Here is a 19,227-nt window from a genome sequence, read left to right as displayed (position 1 = left end):
TATAAAGACTGCTAGATTGATTCTATGATTTTTGAAAGAGATAATGCATTAGTGTAAAATATGATCATAGCTCTCCAACTGCACAATAAAAAATATGTACTCTTGCAACCACTAAAGCAATACCTGGTATGAATAAAGTAAGGGGAATGCAAATTGGATAATTTCGTGCCTTCCAATATTTTTCTAAAATATATTGTCATTAGATACAAGTCAGTAACCCAAATTTATTACTTATATTTCCATTCCCTTACTTTAAGAAAATTTAAAAATTTAAAACAGAAATGTAAAATGTATATTTGGGGAAATCATCAGTTGCTTTTTTGGGGGAAAAATCTTTTTTTACAAAACACAAATTGCCACAGATACCCTTTACCTAGAGTATTTCTCTAATATATAAGAAATGTGATTTTATTAATTTACTTAGAAGATAAAATTTTATAAACAATTTTCTGGGACTTGTCATTTTACAAAGTGCAGCACCCCTCTACAGGGGGGTACACATACATAAATAGAAGCATAATTGTCACTATAAATCCTTATTAAACTCAGGAAACACTTCAGTAACTACTTACAATATGATGAAACAGGTCAACTGAATAATTTTGTAAATATTTCTTCATTAGTAGAGTAAAATAACCTATTTTAGCAATTTCCCACCATCACAGTTAGTACTTTTACATTACTATATATAAAATGTTAAAATATGAGGGGACAGCACATATAGGCGATTAATTTCTGAGTGCAGCAAAAATACTAATGACTTAATGATACATATAACTCCATTTAATTGAGCATTTTTTGCACCTATACAGAGGAGAAAATCTTGGATTATTTTAAAAGCATACAACAGTAACTAAGATCCCAACTCAGAATGAGAGGAAGCTTTTTATCAAGTTAGTGAAGCTTCTATCGTCATCTTTGCTCTATGAACACCTTATTGAATGAGACTGTATTAACTGATGTCATTATAAGAATATGATTTTGTATTTTAATAGAGCAGTCTAATTATCTCATGTAAATATCAAGTGTATTGTTGAATAGAAATAAAAGACAGGATTCTATCAGATTTATTCCTCTGCTGTTAAGGGAAGTGTGATGGTTCTTTCCCAGGGGTCTATAATTTTAAAAAAATTATTTTATTTTCCTAACTCTGTCACTGGAGTCAAAGCAACCAGAGTCTACTGCTATAGGTTTTGGATAACCAGCGTGAAGAGGTCAGATTTGAGACTAGACCCAGTCTTATCCTAAAAAAACTGCATGTAGGTTAAACTACAGAGAATTAACATGTATTAATTTGGCGCTGGTTAAGTAAATGCTTCTGGCATTTCCTTTAGCACTTAAACTCACTTTCAGAGAACAGACTGCTGTAAAAGAATGTAGGCTTATTAAGAGTTTGTTTCCTCAAAGTGCTGAAGGATAGCACATTTCTGCTGTAAGGAATCAGAAAACTGCACTTATTTCCTCAGCAGGGGGCTAAAATAAGACCCCAAAGCTTTTTGTTTTTGAGCAAGCATCACAGGTTTGAAAATGAAGAATTTCATCTTATTGTCACACCCTACCTTCCCCTGTTTCAAGGATGGCTGTGTTTCCTTTACTCAGAATGAAATTTTAGCAGGAGCAGAAGCCAAGTGCTTGAAATGAATGATCAACTTACAATTCCTATGAATCTATTCTTTCATGCTGCTCTGCTTAAAAATAGCATCATAAATGCACATCTGCAAAGACTGTGCAACCCCCCTTTCCTGAATTGTACAAATTATTAGAGTCGTTGACAAAAGATTTTTTTTGTTTAGGGGCTGGTCTGGGCACTCTCTTTGGCAGACTGCCACGTTTCTAGCAGCAGAAATATTGCTTGTAGAAAGCCACATTGTACCAAACAGCTGTTCTGCTAAAACATGGAGCTAGCAACCCAAGAAATGACTGACTTCACATGTGAAGCAAAACTGTTCCCTCCCTTTGTGCTAATTTAAATGAAATCAAAGTACAAACCATTCTCTTCCACGCTGTCTAGTCTTCCCTCCCAATTATAGGCTTTGGTGGGATGTGTGTGAGCCGCGTGCCAAGTGCACACACCACTCTGCCACTGCCCCAGAGTCTTGCCTGAACTTTGGCTGTTCTACTGAGAAGTGCCCACAATAGTAGCCTCTCTTCTGCTCTAATCCTTCCTATATTCAGCTGTTTGATGTGGAGGGATTTTCTATATACACTAGAATTTCAAAAATTAAAAATACACCTCATTCCAGCCTTTCTTCTATCTCGATGTAGAGCTAAGATACTATAAAAAAGATATAAGAAAACTATATTTGATTCAACTCTTGGTCTATAAGCATGGTGTATGATTCATATTTTCAGTTACTTGAGATTATGGTCAGATAATAGAAATATACACAGGTATTCTGTGCCCTACATGACATTTGGATATTCTGCTTAAAATACTCTTTTGAAAGAAACAACCATAAGCTTACTGAAAATCTGAGGGAACCACAATTCTCCTTAGTGATCACCATGTTTATAGTTTTAACTATATCCTATATAATAAAAGGCTAATATGCAAATTGACTGAATGGTAGAAAGACCAATTGCTATGATGCACATTGACCATTAGGGGGAAGACACTCAACACAGGAGCTGCCCCCTGGTGGTCAGTGTGCTCCCATATGTGAGAGTAGGTGGCGAGAGCAGCGGCAGTCATAGGAGCCTCTCCTGCCTCCACGGCAGCACTAAGGATGTCTGACTGATGGCCAATAAGGAGGGAATATACAAATAAGCCATCAGTCAGACATCTCCTGAGGGCTCCTAGACTGCAAGAGGGCACAGGCTGTGCTGAGGGACCCTCCCCCTGAGTGCACAAATTTCATGCACCAGGCCTCTAGTTTATCCATAAAAGATTATCTGACACCAATGAGTATCTAAAATAAAGACTCAGAAAAAATATTCATTTGAATATAGAACTTCATAAGATAACTTTATTGAAAAATAGTAAAAGGCTGTATTTTAAAACTGCCTAATATCTACACTAATAAAAGAGAAATATGGTAATTGGCGTACAACCGCTACCCTTTTAATTGGCTAATCAGCGAGATATGCAAATTAACTTTCAGCCAAGATGGCGGCCAGCAGCCAGGCAGCTTGAAACTAACATGAGGCTTGCTTGCCTCAGTGACGGAGGATCGTTGGAGGAAACCAAGGTTCCCCGCCTGAGGCTGCAGGCCTCTGAGCGGGCAGTTTAAGAAACATTTTAACAAATACCGCCGGACTTCAGCCAGCAGATTTGCAACATTGTAAGCAAAGGCCAGAAACCTACTTTCAGCCGCGGAGGCCTAAGAGCTGGAGCCAAGCCTCAAGGTAAAGCTGGCCCAGAATTAAAAAAAAAGAAAGAAAAAAAGGAGCGGTTGGGAACTTCAGTCACTCTCAGCCTGAAAACAGCCCTCAGCCCCTCACCCAGACTGGCCAGGCACCCCAGTGGGGACCCCCATCCTGATCCAGGACACCCTTCAGGGCAAACCAGCCCACCCCACCCATGCACCAGGCCTCTACCCTATATAGTAAAAGGGTAATATGCCTCCCGGCACTGGGTTCAGCATGACAGGGGGCAGCACCCAAACCCCTTAATTGCCCTGCGGCTCTGTGTGTGACAGGAGGCGGGGCCCCAACCCCCTGAGCAGCCCTGCTCTGTGCCTGATAGGGGGGAGCTCCCCAACCCCCCCCCCCACGGGTCCTTCTCTGTGTGTGATGGGGTAGAGCCATAACCTCCCCATTGGCCCTGCCCTGAGTGTGAGAGTGGCGGCGCCCCAACCCTCTGATCAGCCCTGCTCTGTGGGTGATAGAGGGCGGTGCCCCAACCCCCTGATTGGCCCTGCTCTGTGCATGACAGGGGGTGGCACCGCAACCTCCCCATCAACCCTGCCTTGAGTGTGACAGGGGATGGTGCCCCAACCCCCCAATTGTCCCTACCCTGAGCATGACTGAGGGTGGCATCACAACCTCCCAATCTGCTCTGCTCTGTGCATGATGGTGCGGCGCCCCAACACCCCAATTGGCCCTGCTCTGAGCCCAACCAGGGGCTGCACCTAGGGATTGGGCCTGCCCTCTGCCACCAGGGAGCAGGCCTAAGCCAGCAGGTCGTTATCTCCCGAGGGGTCCCAGACTGCGAGAGGGCACAGGCCAGGCTGAGGGACCCCCCTCCCCCCCGAGTGCACAAATTTTTGTGCACCGGGCCTCTAGTAAATTCAATAAGCTCACTATGAAAAACTGCAATGTAAAATCCTACTCATCTCTAAGGTCCAGTCTAAAGGCTACCTGCTTGGTCTCCCCATTTGCTATTAACCACTGTCGGTGATCATTACTTTGGTTAGGCCTCTCTCAACATGAATATCTTACTGTATTACTTTCTGAGAATGTGCATCACTCCCACTCGATTATAAACTCCTAGAGGGTTCAGTTATTTTTTTCTCCTTGCATTCACCCTAGAGACTGGTATAGAATCTTGCAATGTAATAAGCATTCAAATACCTAGAGGATAAATAGGTAAATAAAGTGAAACAATAAATATGACCCATTCCTCTTCTCTAATGGCAAAAACAATTGTTATCCTAAAACCTACTAAGTCAGTCTAAGATTATATCCATAAAGCCAAAATTCTGAGGGAAATGTCAACTATACCCACTGTTTCAATAAATCAGTCTTTTTTTAGGAATACAGCCTATTTTAACAGTGCTTTTGTCTTCTTATCATCTCAATGAAATACTCACGTATTAATAACGTGTAATCAACTTTTATATCTCATTATAGTAAGCATTAAAATAACATTAACTTGCCTTACAATTCCCAAATTCCCTGTGTCATTTATGAAACACTCTAAAATTCCTGTCACATGGTATGAGTTAAAAATTTTTACATGTCAGAATCCCAAAATGTATTTCAAAATAAATACTTCATGTTGAACATCTCTTCCTTCTGATTAACATCATTTTTTCAATACAATCTTTCCAGGAAAAAAAAAAAAGACTTAATTCTAATGTGGTAAAAGCCATAAACAGGAAATTCTAACATGCCTTTGGTTGTTCCAATGTGAACCTAAGCCGCCCAATAGAATCTAGGCTTCCTTCAGTGCAAGGCTTACTCAGGCCCCAAAGTTCCTTTTTTCCCCCAAAAGAAAATTGAGCCCAGAGAGATGTTACTTGTACACACAAATATTTGATCTCAGGAGTGTCCAACTTCGCTGGCCAACACCTTGCTACGAACAAGGCATTCTGAGGACACATTAAAATGATTGGGGCGATTAGCTTACATTGCATGCATACATTTTTCTGCCTTCATTGGCCTTCTTAACATGAACCACACCTTTATTATGAGTTGTTAGAACTCCCTGCAAGAGTCACCTTTTCTAATCTCAGTAAAGTTACTATTTAACTCTTCCAAAAGCAGATGTTCATATAGCAAAACATTTAGTGGCTCACAAGAAGGTTCAATCTGATCGCCTGCCAGGTATAACTCACAAAATAGCATAGACTGAGCAACTTGATACAGATTTTTCTGCAACTTTAGGAGCTCAGTATCTACAGGAGATACAATGAAACCGATATGAGGTCAGGTGTCAGCTAAGCAAACATTACTGCACCACTTTACAAAAGTCCCTGAGTGTGCCCAAAGTGAGGCTGACCTGCATCTACCTCCGTTTTCTTCGTACCTCTAGAATGTACTGCATTTTGCTATGTAATCCTCACGTATCTTTTCAAAATGGGAAATGAGAGCAATTTTGCTTTTATGCTCAGATTCTGGTAAAAACCTGGATACTATTCATCTATTTTTATAGAAGAAATCCAATATTTTAAAGTATTTATATAAAACCCAAACTGTGTACACAGTCTGTTTTCATCATCGGTGCTGATATTCAATGCAGCCTTATTTCCCAAACTGTAAAATTATATATGAATGATGGGCTTTAATTACAAAACATTCCTGAAAAAAATTTAAGTCTGTAGAGCTGCGGGTAGTTATAACTATGAACTCATGAATTTCAGGGTGTTCCCCGCCCCCAATCTCTTACTACAGTCATATTCACCCTGAAGGACCACTCACCCAACACCTAGTGATTGACAGATCTCAATGGACAATGGCAGAAGACCACAACAGTGATGTCTTAGTGACTGGGTTTTGTTCTCTTAGTAACAACTTTAATTATATTGTGAAAACTGTACTATATATCTGTACATTATGTATAAATGATTTCAGAGATATGTTCATTTCTACCTACAAATGATTAGTTCAGCTTTGCCAATGCATTCATTCTTATCCTATCTAGTAAAGATGGAATATGCAAATTGACCATAACTCCACAACAAAGATGGAAGCACCCACAGCCAATAAGGAGGGAATATGCAAATTGATGCAACAAGGGGAGAGGCGGAAAGCAGCTCTGGGCCAGAGCAAAGTTGGAAAGGTGGCTCCCGGCCAGAGCAAAGGAGGAAAGGCGGCTCTGGGCCGGAATGAAAGCCTATTCTTGCATGAATCTTTGAGCATCGGGCCTCTAGTGCTGTTAATAACATTATATTCTTTTTTTTTTTAAATATATTTTATTGATTTTTCACAGAGAGGAAGGGAGAGTGACAGAGAGTTAGAAACATCGTTGAGAGAGAAACATCGATCAGCTGCCTCCCGCACATCTCCTACTGGGGATGTGCCCACAACCCAGGTACATGCCCTTGACCGGAATCGAACCTAGGACCCTTCAGTCCGCAGGCCGACGCTCCATCCACTGAGCCAAACCGGTTTCGGCAACATTATATTCTTGATACATAAATCTCACATTTGTTTCTTCTAATGATTATTTTGTGATGATTACAGCTATATCATGCCTTACACCAATTGAATAAGAAAGACAACTAACAAATTATGTCAAAAAACAAATCAAAATAATTATTTAATTGAACTAACCAGTTATTTGATTATTAAATAAACATGACCAAACAATAGTCCTGTGTAGACAAAGCTTTGATCATGTTTTTCTTTCATAAGATCCTGAAGCTAAAGATGACTATCTAACTTGCCTTAATTTGGGTCACTTGCTACATTAACTTGAGACAGCAGGCAAAACAATAAGCCAGACAGTGTCAATAACTTTACATGACTGTACATTTCATTTTCAGCAAATATACAATGTAGGAAATAATGTACATCCATGGAAACCTCGTAACATATGCAATTTAGATATGCTGGCCATTATAGTTAATAGATTATATGAACACACAGCTCTGAAGATGATAAAATAAATACCGGACCAGCCATTCATTGTTATTGCTATGCCTTTAAAACAAACCCAAGACTTAACCTGTTACAGTATAGTAGGGTGGTTCTCAACACAATGGGCTATAAAACTGTACTTAAGTCCTTTCCAGTTCTAATGCTCTTCACGGGGGTTGGCGAAGTGCCAGTTGTTTCTGTACAACCCATAAGCTAAGATTTTTAAATAAATTAAACAGTTAAAAAATAACTTGTGAGACTATTCTGTGACATGTCATAACTAGATTTAAGCATCTACAAATAAAGTTTTATTGGAATACAGCCATACTCACTCAGTTATGAATTGTCCATGGCTGCTTTTATGCTATAACAACAGCAGAGACTAAACGGCCCACATAGGCTACATTATCTACTATCTGGTTCTTTACAGAAAAAGTTCTCTGACCCCTGTTCTACAGCTCTGCATCCAGCCCTTGTCTTGGCTAACTGACTTCCATTTTAGGCAATCCTTGACCAGGGTCAGAAGAACAGACAGTATGGCAGTAGCCTTGACTTTCAGTGAAGACAGGAGCGAGAACACCAGGGTGCACCTGTGCTTACCTGATTACTGATAGAACTAGGTAATTTATAAAGTGTTTAAGAAAACGTTACACAGACAGTTGAAGCAATTTTCTTTCTCCCCTATCCTAATTGATATTGTAATTGTCAGTCAATCACATTTCTTATTTAATAGAATCAAGATGCTGTATTGAGCCTATGAGGACTCAACACTGACCAGTAGGGAATGCAGGAAACTGGGACAAAACATGTTTCCATTGGACAGAGGTTTGTTTTCCTTATGTTTCTGTCATTAGAGTAAAGTAGTGCTTTTTCAAAAATAGCCTTGTTATTTTGGAAGAATTTTGGATTATTGGATAGCTGCAAAGTTTCTATAATACTCTTCACCCAGCTTACCCTAATGTTAGCATTTAGGCCTTTTAAAAATATATTATTGCTCTAGTGGCTACAGCATCGGCTCATGGACTGAAGGGTGCTGGGTTTGGCTCTGGTCAAGGGCACGTGCCTCGGTTGCAGGATCCCTGGCCCAGTGGGGGTGGGGGGGAGGCAATCATTTGATGTGTCTTTCTCACATCAATGTTTCTCTCTCTCTGTCTCCCCTCCCCTCCCCTTCCACTCTCTAAAAATCAACGAAAAAATATCCTCAGGTGAGGATTAGCAAAAAAACATTAAAGAATTATTCTTTTGTTGCATTATAAGACCTTCGCTTTTGAGTGGCCTAAAAATGTCTTCTTAATCTGAATACAATGGTAACATTTGATCTAAAATGGGTTGGTCTGTACACATGAGCCATGTATAAGCACATACATTTACGTAAAATGTAAATGGGAAAAGGGGATACCGATGAGCAGCTGAGGACACGTGCTGAACACAGAAATCTCTCTTTATTATGGAGTGAAATGTGCTGAACTGGGATCCCAAAAGCCCTAATTCCAGTCCCACGTCTATTACTGACTTTGTGTCACTAAACTTTTCTCTATACCATTTTTCTCAACATAATAGCAAGATGATCTGTAAGATCTTTAAACCGAAAATTCTGTTGGCCTTCTTTCCCTGCCCAGGCTCTGACATTCACAGACATATTATGGACCCAGAGAGGATGTGACAAGTTGCAGTCAATCAGTATTCAAAGCCACATCAGTTTTTACAGGTGGAGGTCACCACATGTTTATTAAGGCACAGCTAAGACTTATGCACAGTATCTAGAAAGCTGTTTCTGAAAATTAAAGGCACAGTGCAATTTCAATCATATAAAGCAGTCAGAGGTGACTCCTTCTTTGCTGTGCCCATGAAATATTGTTATCTGCAGAGTGCTGAAACTATATATTGTGCTTTGCCAGAGGTGATAGGACTAACCGAAGCACGTTAAAGAATTCTAGCCCTAACGAACAGAGCGCATACACATGACAGTCCTAAGTAAGTGAGTAGAATGTAGTAGAATGCAATGCCACAGGGTGCCAGGACCAACATGTTACACTATCAAGAGCTGGTAGACGTCTTAAAATAGGTCGGATGTGAAACAGAATGTAAGTATGTTCCCTAAAGTTTGTTGAGAGTAAAAGCAATATATGAATTTCTAAATTTAAATTGTGTCTGTATCATACATTTGGTATTTGACTTTTTAATTTAAAACTTCATTGTGTGATGTCTTCTATCCTCTTTTATAATGATTGAATATATGGAAATTTTCATAATCAACAGATGAAAGTTTTTAAAAGAAGCCACTTTATCACATATTTTTGACCTAGCACAAGGGAGACACAATACCTTTTCTATAGAGGGTTAATAAGCAAAAGAGAAGGAAAACAGAAATTAGTACAGATTATGTAGAGATAGAGCAGCATGTCAAACTCAAAGGCTAACATGGGCGAAATAAACAAGGTTTAAGTTTATGTGGGCCACAAATAAACAAAAGCTTCAATTTTCATAGAAACAAAGGTTTATTCGATAGAGACATGCTGAATATAAAGAGCTGAAATAAATGAGTAATCGTTAACATAAAATAATAGAACATTTTAATAAAAATTAATATTTTTTCTTGAACATTAACTTACCAGACACTGAGTAACTGTATAAATTAATAAACATAACACAAATAAGCCTGTTTTTCTTGTTCTCCAAAGGCAAAATATTTCCTGTTGCACACATCAAATAAGTTGGTACAAGACTAATGACATGATGATTGGCTGCTAAAATACTCGCTGTTGGTATTAGTGGAGAGAAATGGTGCGCCTGCCCATAAGGCTCCTAAGAGAAATGAATGCAACACGATTATAGTAATCAGTCATTAGTGAACGTTGTAGTTTGATATTAATAATTATGTATAAGAGGACATTGTAAAAATTAAGTTATGAAATTTTTATTAAAATGTTTCTTACATGCCATTATATTGCCTGGGCCGCAGAAATATTCATTGTGGGCCACATGCGGCCCACGGGCAGCGAGTTTGACATGCTTGAGTAGAGCGTGTGGCTTTTGAAATTATTAACCAACAGCCTCAAGAAACCCAATAGTCTCAAGAGAGGCTAATCTGAGACAAGAACTGCAAAATCCTTGGAAAAGAATTGGGGTTCTGAATTAGAGAACAGAATCACTGACAAAAAGAAAATCCAAACAAGGAAACTGAGGTCTAGAGGGGGCATTATAATTCACATCACAGGGTATATTTAATTTTACCAAAGGCTCTCACCTTCTATCTTTCCCTTTTGTCCTTCACACTTATTTCTCAATGAATGGTAAATACGTCCAAGGCCAGGGTTGTGCCTTATACTCTCTGCATATGCCCCACAGTATTCAGCAGCGCACTCGGAGGACTGACTAAGAGAAGGAACTCAGACATTTGTTGAATGGAACTGAATTTATAAACACAAGGCCCTATGGGTTTCTTGAGACTCTTGCTTTTAACTTTCAACTACTCAGCCTGCATATTCCATGAGAGAAACATGTGGGGAAGGGAGGCCATTACAGGGCAGGGACTGGCACTCATCCTCCTAGCTCCTAATCCATACACTGTTTATTTTCCTAATGGTTTCACACTATTCCCATCATTTGTCTTCCTTTTATTTTTACTCCTTCTTTCTTCTTCCTAGCCTATGACTTAGAACCACCCTTAGCTCTCATCAGCATCAGCTCTGCTAATGCAACTCGAAGATACAATCCAATTCTATACAATTCAATTTAAAAACATGATTATATACTTCTTTCCCTGGGTACTGAACATGGAAATATAAACATGTATAATATGACTCAGGTGGTTCCCTCCAATAGCTTCTAGTCCAGCCGTGGGCAAACTACTGCCCACAGGCCAGGCCGCATCCGGCCCATTTGAAATGAATAAAACTAAAAAAAAAAAAAAAAAAAAAAGACCGTACCCTTTTATGTAATGATGTTTACTTTGAATTTATATTAGTTCACACAAACACTCCATCCATGCTTTTGTTCCGGCCCTCCGGTCCAGTTTAAGAACCCATTGTGGCCCTCGAGTCAAAAAGTTTGCCCACCCCTGTCTAGTCAAAGTATAGAAATGGGTATATAAAATAATTATGAATTCATAATAAAGCAATATAAGACTTATTAGTAATCTATAGAAAAAGTGACTTAACATTTTTGGGAAGAAGAGAAGATCTACATGAGAATATTATATCTGAGTTGGTTTTTAAATGATGAACAGGAGTTCAGCAAACCTGAAAGAAGGAAAAAGGCTGATGATGGCATGGACTAAGGCATAAATGTTTGGTGAGGTATTCACTATTGCCAGAAGAAAAGGAGATGACAGGGGAGAAAAGGACAAATTAATAAATCCTGATCTAGGATGCAAAAGGGTACACAGACACCTCTTTGTCCATATTTCCACAAAAATTTCCTTAAGAAATGTTATGGGTGCTTTGGGGGGTTTTCTTTTGGAAGGATCCATTCGTTTATGACAGTATCTGAACGTGAGAGGGACATCACAGGAAAAGTCACTGACCTCCCTGGACCCACAGAAGGGCAACCCGAAGGTCATGGTTGTGTGAGTGATGGCGTTCACTAAGCCCCACAGATAGGAGCCTGACGCTAACAGAACACAGAGCTGATGAGACATGCTCACAGGAAACAGCAGAGGGTTACAGATGGCAACAGAGCCGTTGTAGGCATGGCAGCCAGGAATGTGCTTGTGACACAGAGAAGAGACGGGGGGGGGGGGGGGCGGCGGGGGGGTCACTGAGCAGCGTGCCCTCCAAGGGAAGAGTATGATCCTCTTCAGGGCAGTTCACCAGAGGCCTGGGTGCAACTGTGCAAGCATAGCAGATGTCCAAAACGGAAAGGCACTGGAAGAAGGTGGACATTGGGTATGGAGGTGTGATCCACCATGATAATTACAATCATGCCAGAGTTCCCCATGACAGCCACAGCACAGAGGCTCACAAAGGGCAGTACCTTCCTGGACCCCATTTGAATCCAAGTATAAAAAACTCTACTTGGGTACAATTTGCCATTTTATAGGAGGAGAGGAGAGGAGAGGGGAGGGGAGGGGAGGAGAGGGGAAGAGGAGGAGAGGGGAGGGGGGGTGAAGGGGAGGGGAGGGGAGGGGAGGCGAAGGGGAGGGGGAGGAGGGGGAGGAGGAAGAGGGGGAAGAAAAGGCAGGTGAAGGGGAGGGGACTGGGAGGGGAGGGGGATGGGAAGGAGGAGGAGGAGAGGGAGGGGAGAGGGAAGAGGAGGGGAGGAGGGAAAGGAGGAGGGGAAGGAGGAAAAGGAGGAGGAGGAGGAGGGGGAGGGGGAGATTTGCAAACCAAATATCATTCAATGCTTCGAGCATTAAATTAAAGTTTAATATATTCCTCCTTTTTATCTGTTTTTTGCACACCGCTCTTACACCTCTGCCATCACCATGGAAAGAGCTTTTCCCAAATATCTGGCTGCCCCTTGACAGGGGGGCAGACCTGAGCTAAACTCTCAGCGAGGAGGCCAGCCCAGCCAGACTGTGGTGAGAAGTAGAACCGCCCAGGTCTTCCCAGTCTAGATCTGCCAAGCCACAGACCAACTCCAGCTACAGGGGGAGGGAAGCTCTGTGGCATGTTACCGAGATGCGAGAACTGCTTGGAGCCCTGGCTGGGTCGTCACATGCTCTCAGCATCACTCTCACAGTTATCCTTTCCTTGAGTCAGTGATTGGAGTCAAGGTAATTCTGGATGCTCAATAGTGCCCAACGCACTGAACACAATGGGGACCCATCAAACTGTTTGTCAGTGGCATGTAGCAAGAAACCAGCAATGCTTTCTAGTATTCTTCATGCTGAAGGTGGACTACAGTATCCCTTTCTAGAAATCAAAGGTTTTGCTGATAAAAGGTGAAACTTCACAGAATTAGAGTCTCAGACACTCTGTCACCCTTAAGACCCACATTTGTCAGAAAGCGCTTCCTGCCCCGTGTCAGAAACGACGATCCCATGAACATGTGGTACTGTAAGCATTGCTTGTTCAAACACGATGTACAATAAAAGTAAGCGGTGAGTTCCTAATTAACTTCTTCCAGAAGGCATAACTTCACTAGAAAGATCTGAAAAAACCTTTCTCGTAAGCAAACCTTAAAAAAGGCAGTTATATTATATCAGGTTTCCATAGATGCTAGCACCTGGCACTGGCCACCGGAACAAGCAGAAAGGAACACCGCCAGCTCAGATTTTGGATTCTTCCATTTCCATTTGGGGCCACCACTGGCCTTGGATGGAGGCAAGAGGAACTGGAGACTAGAGCAGAGAGGCAGGCCCTCTGTGCACTGAGCGTGACAGCAGTGAGAACAGGAACCAAGCAAGAAGCAAGTCTCTACTCCGGTCCTCCTCCCCTCGCCCTACAGGGACCTTCTGTTCAGAACCAAGGGTTCACCCTGAGCTCTACCATTTGCCTGTGTAACAACAACAACAAAAAGAATCACACAAGCTGACATCATGCCATGTTCTGAGTCCAAGACCTTCATTTCACGTTTTCTTTTAAAAAAATCTTTATTGTTGAAACTATTACATATGTACCCTCCCCCACCCCCTCACTGACCCCTTCTATCCTGTTCCTGCCCCCACCCCAGGCCTTCAGCACACTATTGTCTGTGTCCATGGTTAGCATATATGCACACAAGTTCTTTGGTTAATCTCTTCCTACCACCCACCCGGACCCGCCTTCTCTCTGAGACAGTAAGGAATATGATACTTGCTCTCAAACACGAATGTCACCCAGCAGACATAAATGCACACAGTAAAATGCCATAACAGAGGCTGGAAGCCCTTGGAGCTGCTGAGACCAAGAAGACCTCCAACTTGGATAGTCTTGGAATCTCTACCTTCTATGGAAGCAGAACCATTTTTTTAAAAAATGCTATCTGAGTTTGGGACAACATTACAGTAATTTAGTGTTATTCTGAAGAATGCCCTATATTCACTTACCCTACATGACTATTGTTAAGAGACCCATTAAAAACCATTGCTTAAGTAACAGTCTAGTCTTTGGCTAAGGAGAGATCATGTGTTGCTTAAATAAAAACTACAGAAAAAAATCTACCAGTTAATTCAAAATACATGCCTGAAAATAGGGAAGAGAAATTCTATGGAAATAGTAAAGCTCTTTCCTAATGTGCTCAGGTGATTTTAAGCACCAACTGTCTTGCATATTTTGCAACTGTTTCCTTCCAAAAGCTAAAAATGTCTTGTATTTTACAGACAGTATTTTAGCACTGTTGCCTGTCACACACATAGGCAAACTGTTCAAAAGCTTCAATGTTGAAATTAAAATAAAACGTATGCCTAGAGTGGTAAATATTCTGGATTGATAGAGTTGCAGCAGATAGACTCCAAAAATTGACTGAAGTCTGAGATATTAGAAAGACGAAAAATTTATCTAGTTTTAGCAAATGTCAAATCAGCAGCTATTGCTTTTAAGATTAATAAAAGATATAATGGTTTCCAGATAGCCTCTAAATAGAGATTACTATGAATGGGGAAGTGATTTACCAACAGTCACCACAATGAGATTTCTTTAAAGGTTACAATCATCAGTTATTTAGCTGAAACACTGCTGAGAATGCCTGGTCATTTCTTGAATAATGCATTATATTCATTGTAGATTTGATCTGTATTATAGCAATACAGATATTTCTAAAATAATGGAAAAAACTATCTGTTACCTTCCAATTGCTTAACATATCATTTCCACGAAGTAATTGACTCAGGACATATTACACACTGTCACCTGGGTGTTCTTTCTGCAAGCATAACTTGTAAATAATCTGTACACAATGGGCATCACAAAACAAACTCATCAACCTTTATAGACTTTTAAGAAAAGATGAGATGAATACAGGGCAGAGTGAAGGACCTTTCTGAAGCAGTAAATTAAAATGATTAAATGTCTATATAGTTGGGGTGACAAATTTAAGCTCTGAAATTTAATTATTAACATGGATAACTCACCACATTTTTTAAAATGTTCCCTACGATGTGTAAGTCCTTCTCATATAAATTTCCAAATGCCTTTAGGTTTACTCAAGAGACTGCTTGGAGAAGCACCAAGTATAATGTGTATTGTTTTATTGTTGGATTATGAACTGCACTTCCCAGGATGCTACAGGCTATTTATATAAGCTGGTTTATCCATATGAACTTCTTCAAGGGCACAACATAGAAGACCTTAATAAATTAAAACGAGTTTCTTTGATGTGGTTCCATGAATCTTTGATCAGTATGAGTAGCACATTTGCATTAAAGAACTATAGTAAAGCAATAAAATATACATATACTGTGTACCAGTTTATAGAAAGTGTCCATTGCATTTTGCATTCCTCCCAACTTCTGAGAATCGGGATAAGTAGTACAGAGCCACTATGCTCACAACTATAGCTTTAGCCTCTCACCGATTTACTAATAGTGGGAACAACATGTTACAACATGGATTCTCTGCCAAAAGCCGATGGAAAGTTTACAATAATAAAATCTGTGATCTCCTTCCAGGCTCCTAAACATCCACCCCAGCCTCCTTGTTTTTCTCACTGACATCGCCATTCCACAGACTGAAACCCATGAGGGCGGAGACCATGTCTGCTCCCCCCCCCGCCCCGCCCCCGCCATCTTTATCCCAATAAGTAGTGAGAGAGTTGATTGACTGAAGGCCACAAAGCCCAAATGAATTAGTCACACTCTGAAACTGAGAGAATTCTCACCTGGAATTTTTGAAGATGGTGATACAAATTAAGTATCATCTTTGGAAATGAATGTGATGTGATAGAAGAACACTTAGACAGAAAGGCAAAAAAAAAGGAATTCTAGTTTTATATCTGTGAACACTCAACTGTAAACCCTTTCTACATCATTCCCCTCACCTGTAGAATGAAGGCACGGTTCTATGTGCCCTATAATTCTGAATCTCTAAAAGGCCATGATTCCAAAAGTAAGCAGGGCTATCATAAAATAGAAGAATGGACAGACAAGGGAACCATTGGATTTTTCTGCTTTGGTAGCTACTGCCACCACAAAAAAACACACCTATAAACTACTTCAAAGAAAAATGGAAAAAAAGGAAAAGATGATTATCCTAAACAACTTACTTACCATGATTACTATATCCCTGGTCTTTAGCCTGGGAAAATTCCCTACAACTTTAGCCTCTGGAACATGGGCTGTTGTGTGGCCAAGTTGACACCTACATTCTCAGGTCAGAGGGCTGTGAAAGGGAAGCATAGATGTGCCCTGGCTGGTTTGTACTCTGCTGTCTTAACCTCACATCTTGTCCCTGAGAGCTATTGTATTGTATGTTCTGTTCAAGCTTTGAACGTCAGTCTTACAGTCTAGAGCCAGAGTCTGGGAACTACAGCTTGTGAGCCAATCGGGTGGCAGCTGCCTGCGTTGTAAGCACAGTTTCATAGGCCACAGCCACGCCCTGTTGTCTATGGCTGAAGTCATGCTGCAATGGCAGAATTGAGTTAATCCCAATGTCTAAAATATGTACTATAGGGCCCTTTACAGAGCATGTTTGCCAACCCCTGCTCTAGAGGAAAATAACACGTTGCAATTTAAACTCTAATTGTCCTTCTCTCCTAAGCATAGTAAACACAAACCCTAAGTAGCAATGGCAGAAAGAGGAACGGATTGACACATGCACATGCACAAAGATGATCACACCTCTGGGCACAGGACTGTAAACAACACTGCTTCTGACCCTCATTTTAATGTAAGTCCCCTAAGGGTTACACTCCCCACTGTCCCCTTGCCTACAACAGCCAAGAACGCGGACCCTCTCCAAAGGTAGCTGTCAAGGTGTCACCACTAATTAAAGAACCTGATTCCTCCCTGAGCGAAGGTTGCCTGAAATTCTGCCAAATGTCCAGTTTTATCCCACACTCATCAAGGGTCTAGAAATTACATCAGGCACAAGAAAGTAGGAGATCCATAAAGTCCTATTGAATGACACGCCCTTAAAGTTAGAAAAATCAATGACCAACACCACACATGCACTGAAAAACATATGCGTACATACTGAATTACCAGAAATGCCATACATGTTTAGGAGTTACAGGAGCACACAAGAAATACCTCTCTTAATTTCCAGAGTGAAGGAGGCCTAAGATTTTAAAATAATGATTTAAGGGTAACTGCACCAAGATTTGGAGGACAAGTACATGTTTATATTTGCAACTTCTAGGCAATATGTATAGAGACTTGAAACATTAATACGTTTCTTGTATTTTTTTTATTAATCAATAAAATCATTGCTCAAAATGCCTGCTACAGTTGGACTCTGTTTACTTCTTTTCTTTGGTGACTAAAGACAGAAAATGTTAGCTCCACCCTTTAGCAATATTCTCATACTCCACCCATCAATAAAAATTTTCATGTATTAACATAACTTATATTAAACCCAGGAAGCACTTTAATGTAAGTCATTTCATTCCCATTTCTCCGAAACCTTATATAAAGTGATAGAATACTTTAGGCTGACAAATTTTTTTGAAAAGAAAATAGAAATAGAAGAGGTTCATTTCACCTTCACATGGTGTCTTTCTCATGCAGAGTTCAGATTTCCACATTTGTATCCCTTTAAAGGATTTGATATGCAGGAAAAGAAGAAAGGATGATGGTAAACATTTCATCTTAAAGACAGCTACAGACCACCATATGCCACAATGACCAGAGGCTTGAAACTTACCTTTTACAGATGTGTTTGGGGGTGGGCCTTCCATTCGCAAGTTCCATGGAGGGTCCCCCTGGTTAGCAAAGTCCCTCATTTTCAGATAGCTAATTGTAAGTCGAATGATGGACGCCTTGTCCAGCTGGCTCGTGATGGCTGCAGGAAGAGGCAATAACTTGGCCAATTCATAGAACTCAAAATTTTCTTTTCCCCGGCGGGAGCGTGCGGCGTCTCGGGACTTCTCCTTTCTCAATGCTTGTAAACTGAAACCAAAGACGTGACAACGTATTGTTTAGAACATATGATTTTCTCATCAGATAGAAACTGCTTTCTTTTTACTTCCCCTTTCCCAGCAAAAAGCTACCAAAATCTTCTTCAAAATCCCATGGGTCATGGTAAAATACGTTCCAGACAAGGTCCACTAAAACCATAAATTCTACCTCTGGACTTATATGCTATGAACTCAAGTGCAATGAGTAAAAAGCATTTGCTTGGTAGGGGTTTTCCCCTCACTTGACCATGCAGTAACATACATTCCTTGTTTCTGAAACATAGGACTTACAGGTGATACTTGATCTCTTCAGCTATAAGCAATTTAAAAGATTGGGGTTGTAGATATCTATTCTCAGATATCTATCATATCTATTCTCAAGCTTGGCTTTGTCCATTTAACTATTATCCTGATGGGATTATAACCCATCAAAAGGATGCATTTAAAACCATTATTGCAGTTATCATCTCAGAGGAAAAGGAAAAAACAAAAACAATTCACAGAATCAACAAAGAAAATGTTGATGTTCTTCCAGCGCTCAGTACGGATCAAGACCTCAGTCAGATAAAGAAAACATCCTATTGAAGAGGAAGATGTCCATGTAACTTTATAAATGTGCTGGTAATTTGTTGATAAGAGGATACTTTCATTCTTTTATCAATGGACATACACTAACGAATGGATAGATTCCCTAAATTACTAGAGGATAAAACACATTGCCCAGAAAAGTCAAACTTTATGATAATATAAATTTAATGTTGAAAGACAAAAAGCCCTGTCTGGGTTATTAAAATTTATAAACATTATGGACATATTACTTCACAGAAGAGGCAACAGGTGGGATCCAGCATTTTTCTTTAACTATTCATGTGCATTTCTGTTTGAAGTTTGCTCACATTGCTGAGGGCAGAAGCTGGCACCACTGAAGTTGCCTCTGAGCAGCTGACAGAAAAATTCTACCTACTCTGAATTGCTCTGTTTTGTGTCTGACAAGAAATAAACTCAAGATCA

At 40.3% G+C, this 19,227-nt stretch overlaps 1 protein-coding gene across 4 annotated transcripts in view; it reads right to left on the bottom strand.

The window, feature by feature from the left end:
- The window catches only part of NPAS3 (neuronal PAS domain protein 3), an 898,961-nt gene that overhangs the window by 593,213 nt on the left and 286,521 nt on the right, over nt 1–19,227 (bottom strand). For all 4 annotated transcript variants that reach the window (XM_059710311.1, XM_059710285.1, XM_059710294.1 and 1 more), the window contains one exon: nt 17,964–18,208. In XM_059710311.1, coding sequence (XP_059566294.1) covers nt 17,964–18,208 — 245 coding nt within the window. The remainder of the gene's footprint in view (nt 1–17,963; nt 18,209–19,227) is intronic.

Source organism: Myotis daubentonii, chromosome 1 (genome assembly GCF_963259705.1).
Source record: "Myotis daubentonii chromosome 1, mMyoDau2.1, whole genome shotgun sequence".
NCBI lineage: Eukaryota > Metazoa > Chordata > Mammalia > Chiroptera > Vespertilionidae > Myotis > Myotis daubentonii.
Note: the sequence above shows the minus strand (reverse complement) of the source record. Positions and strands in the feature narration are given on the sequence as shown.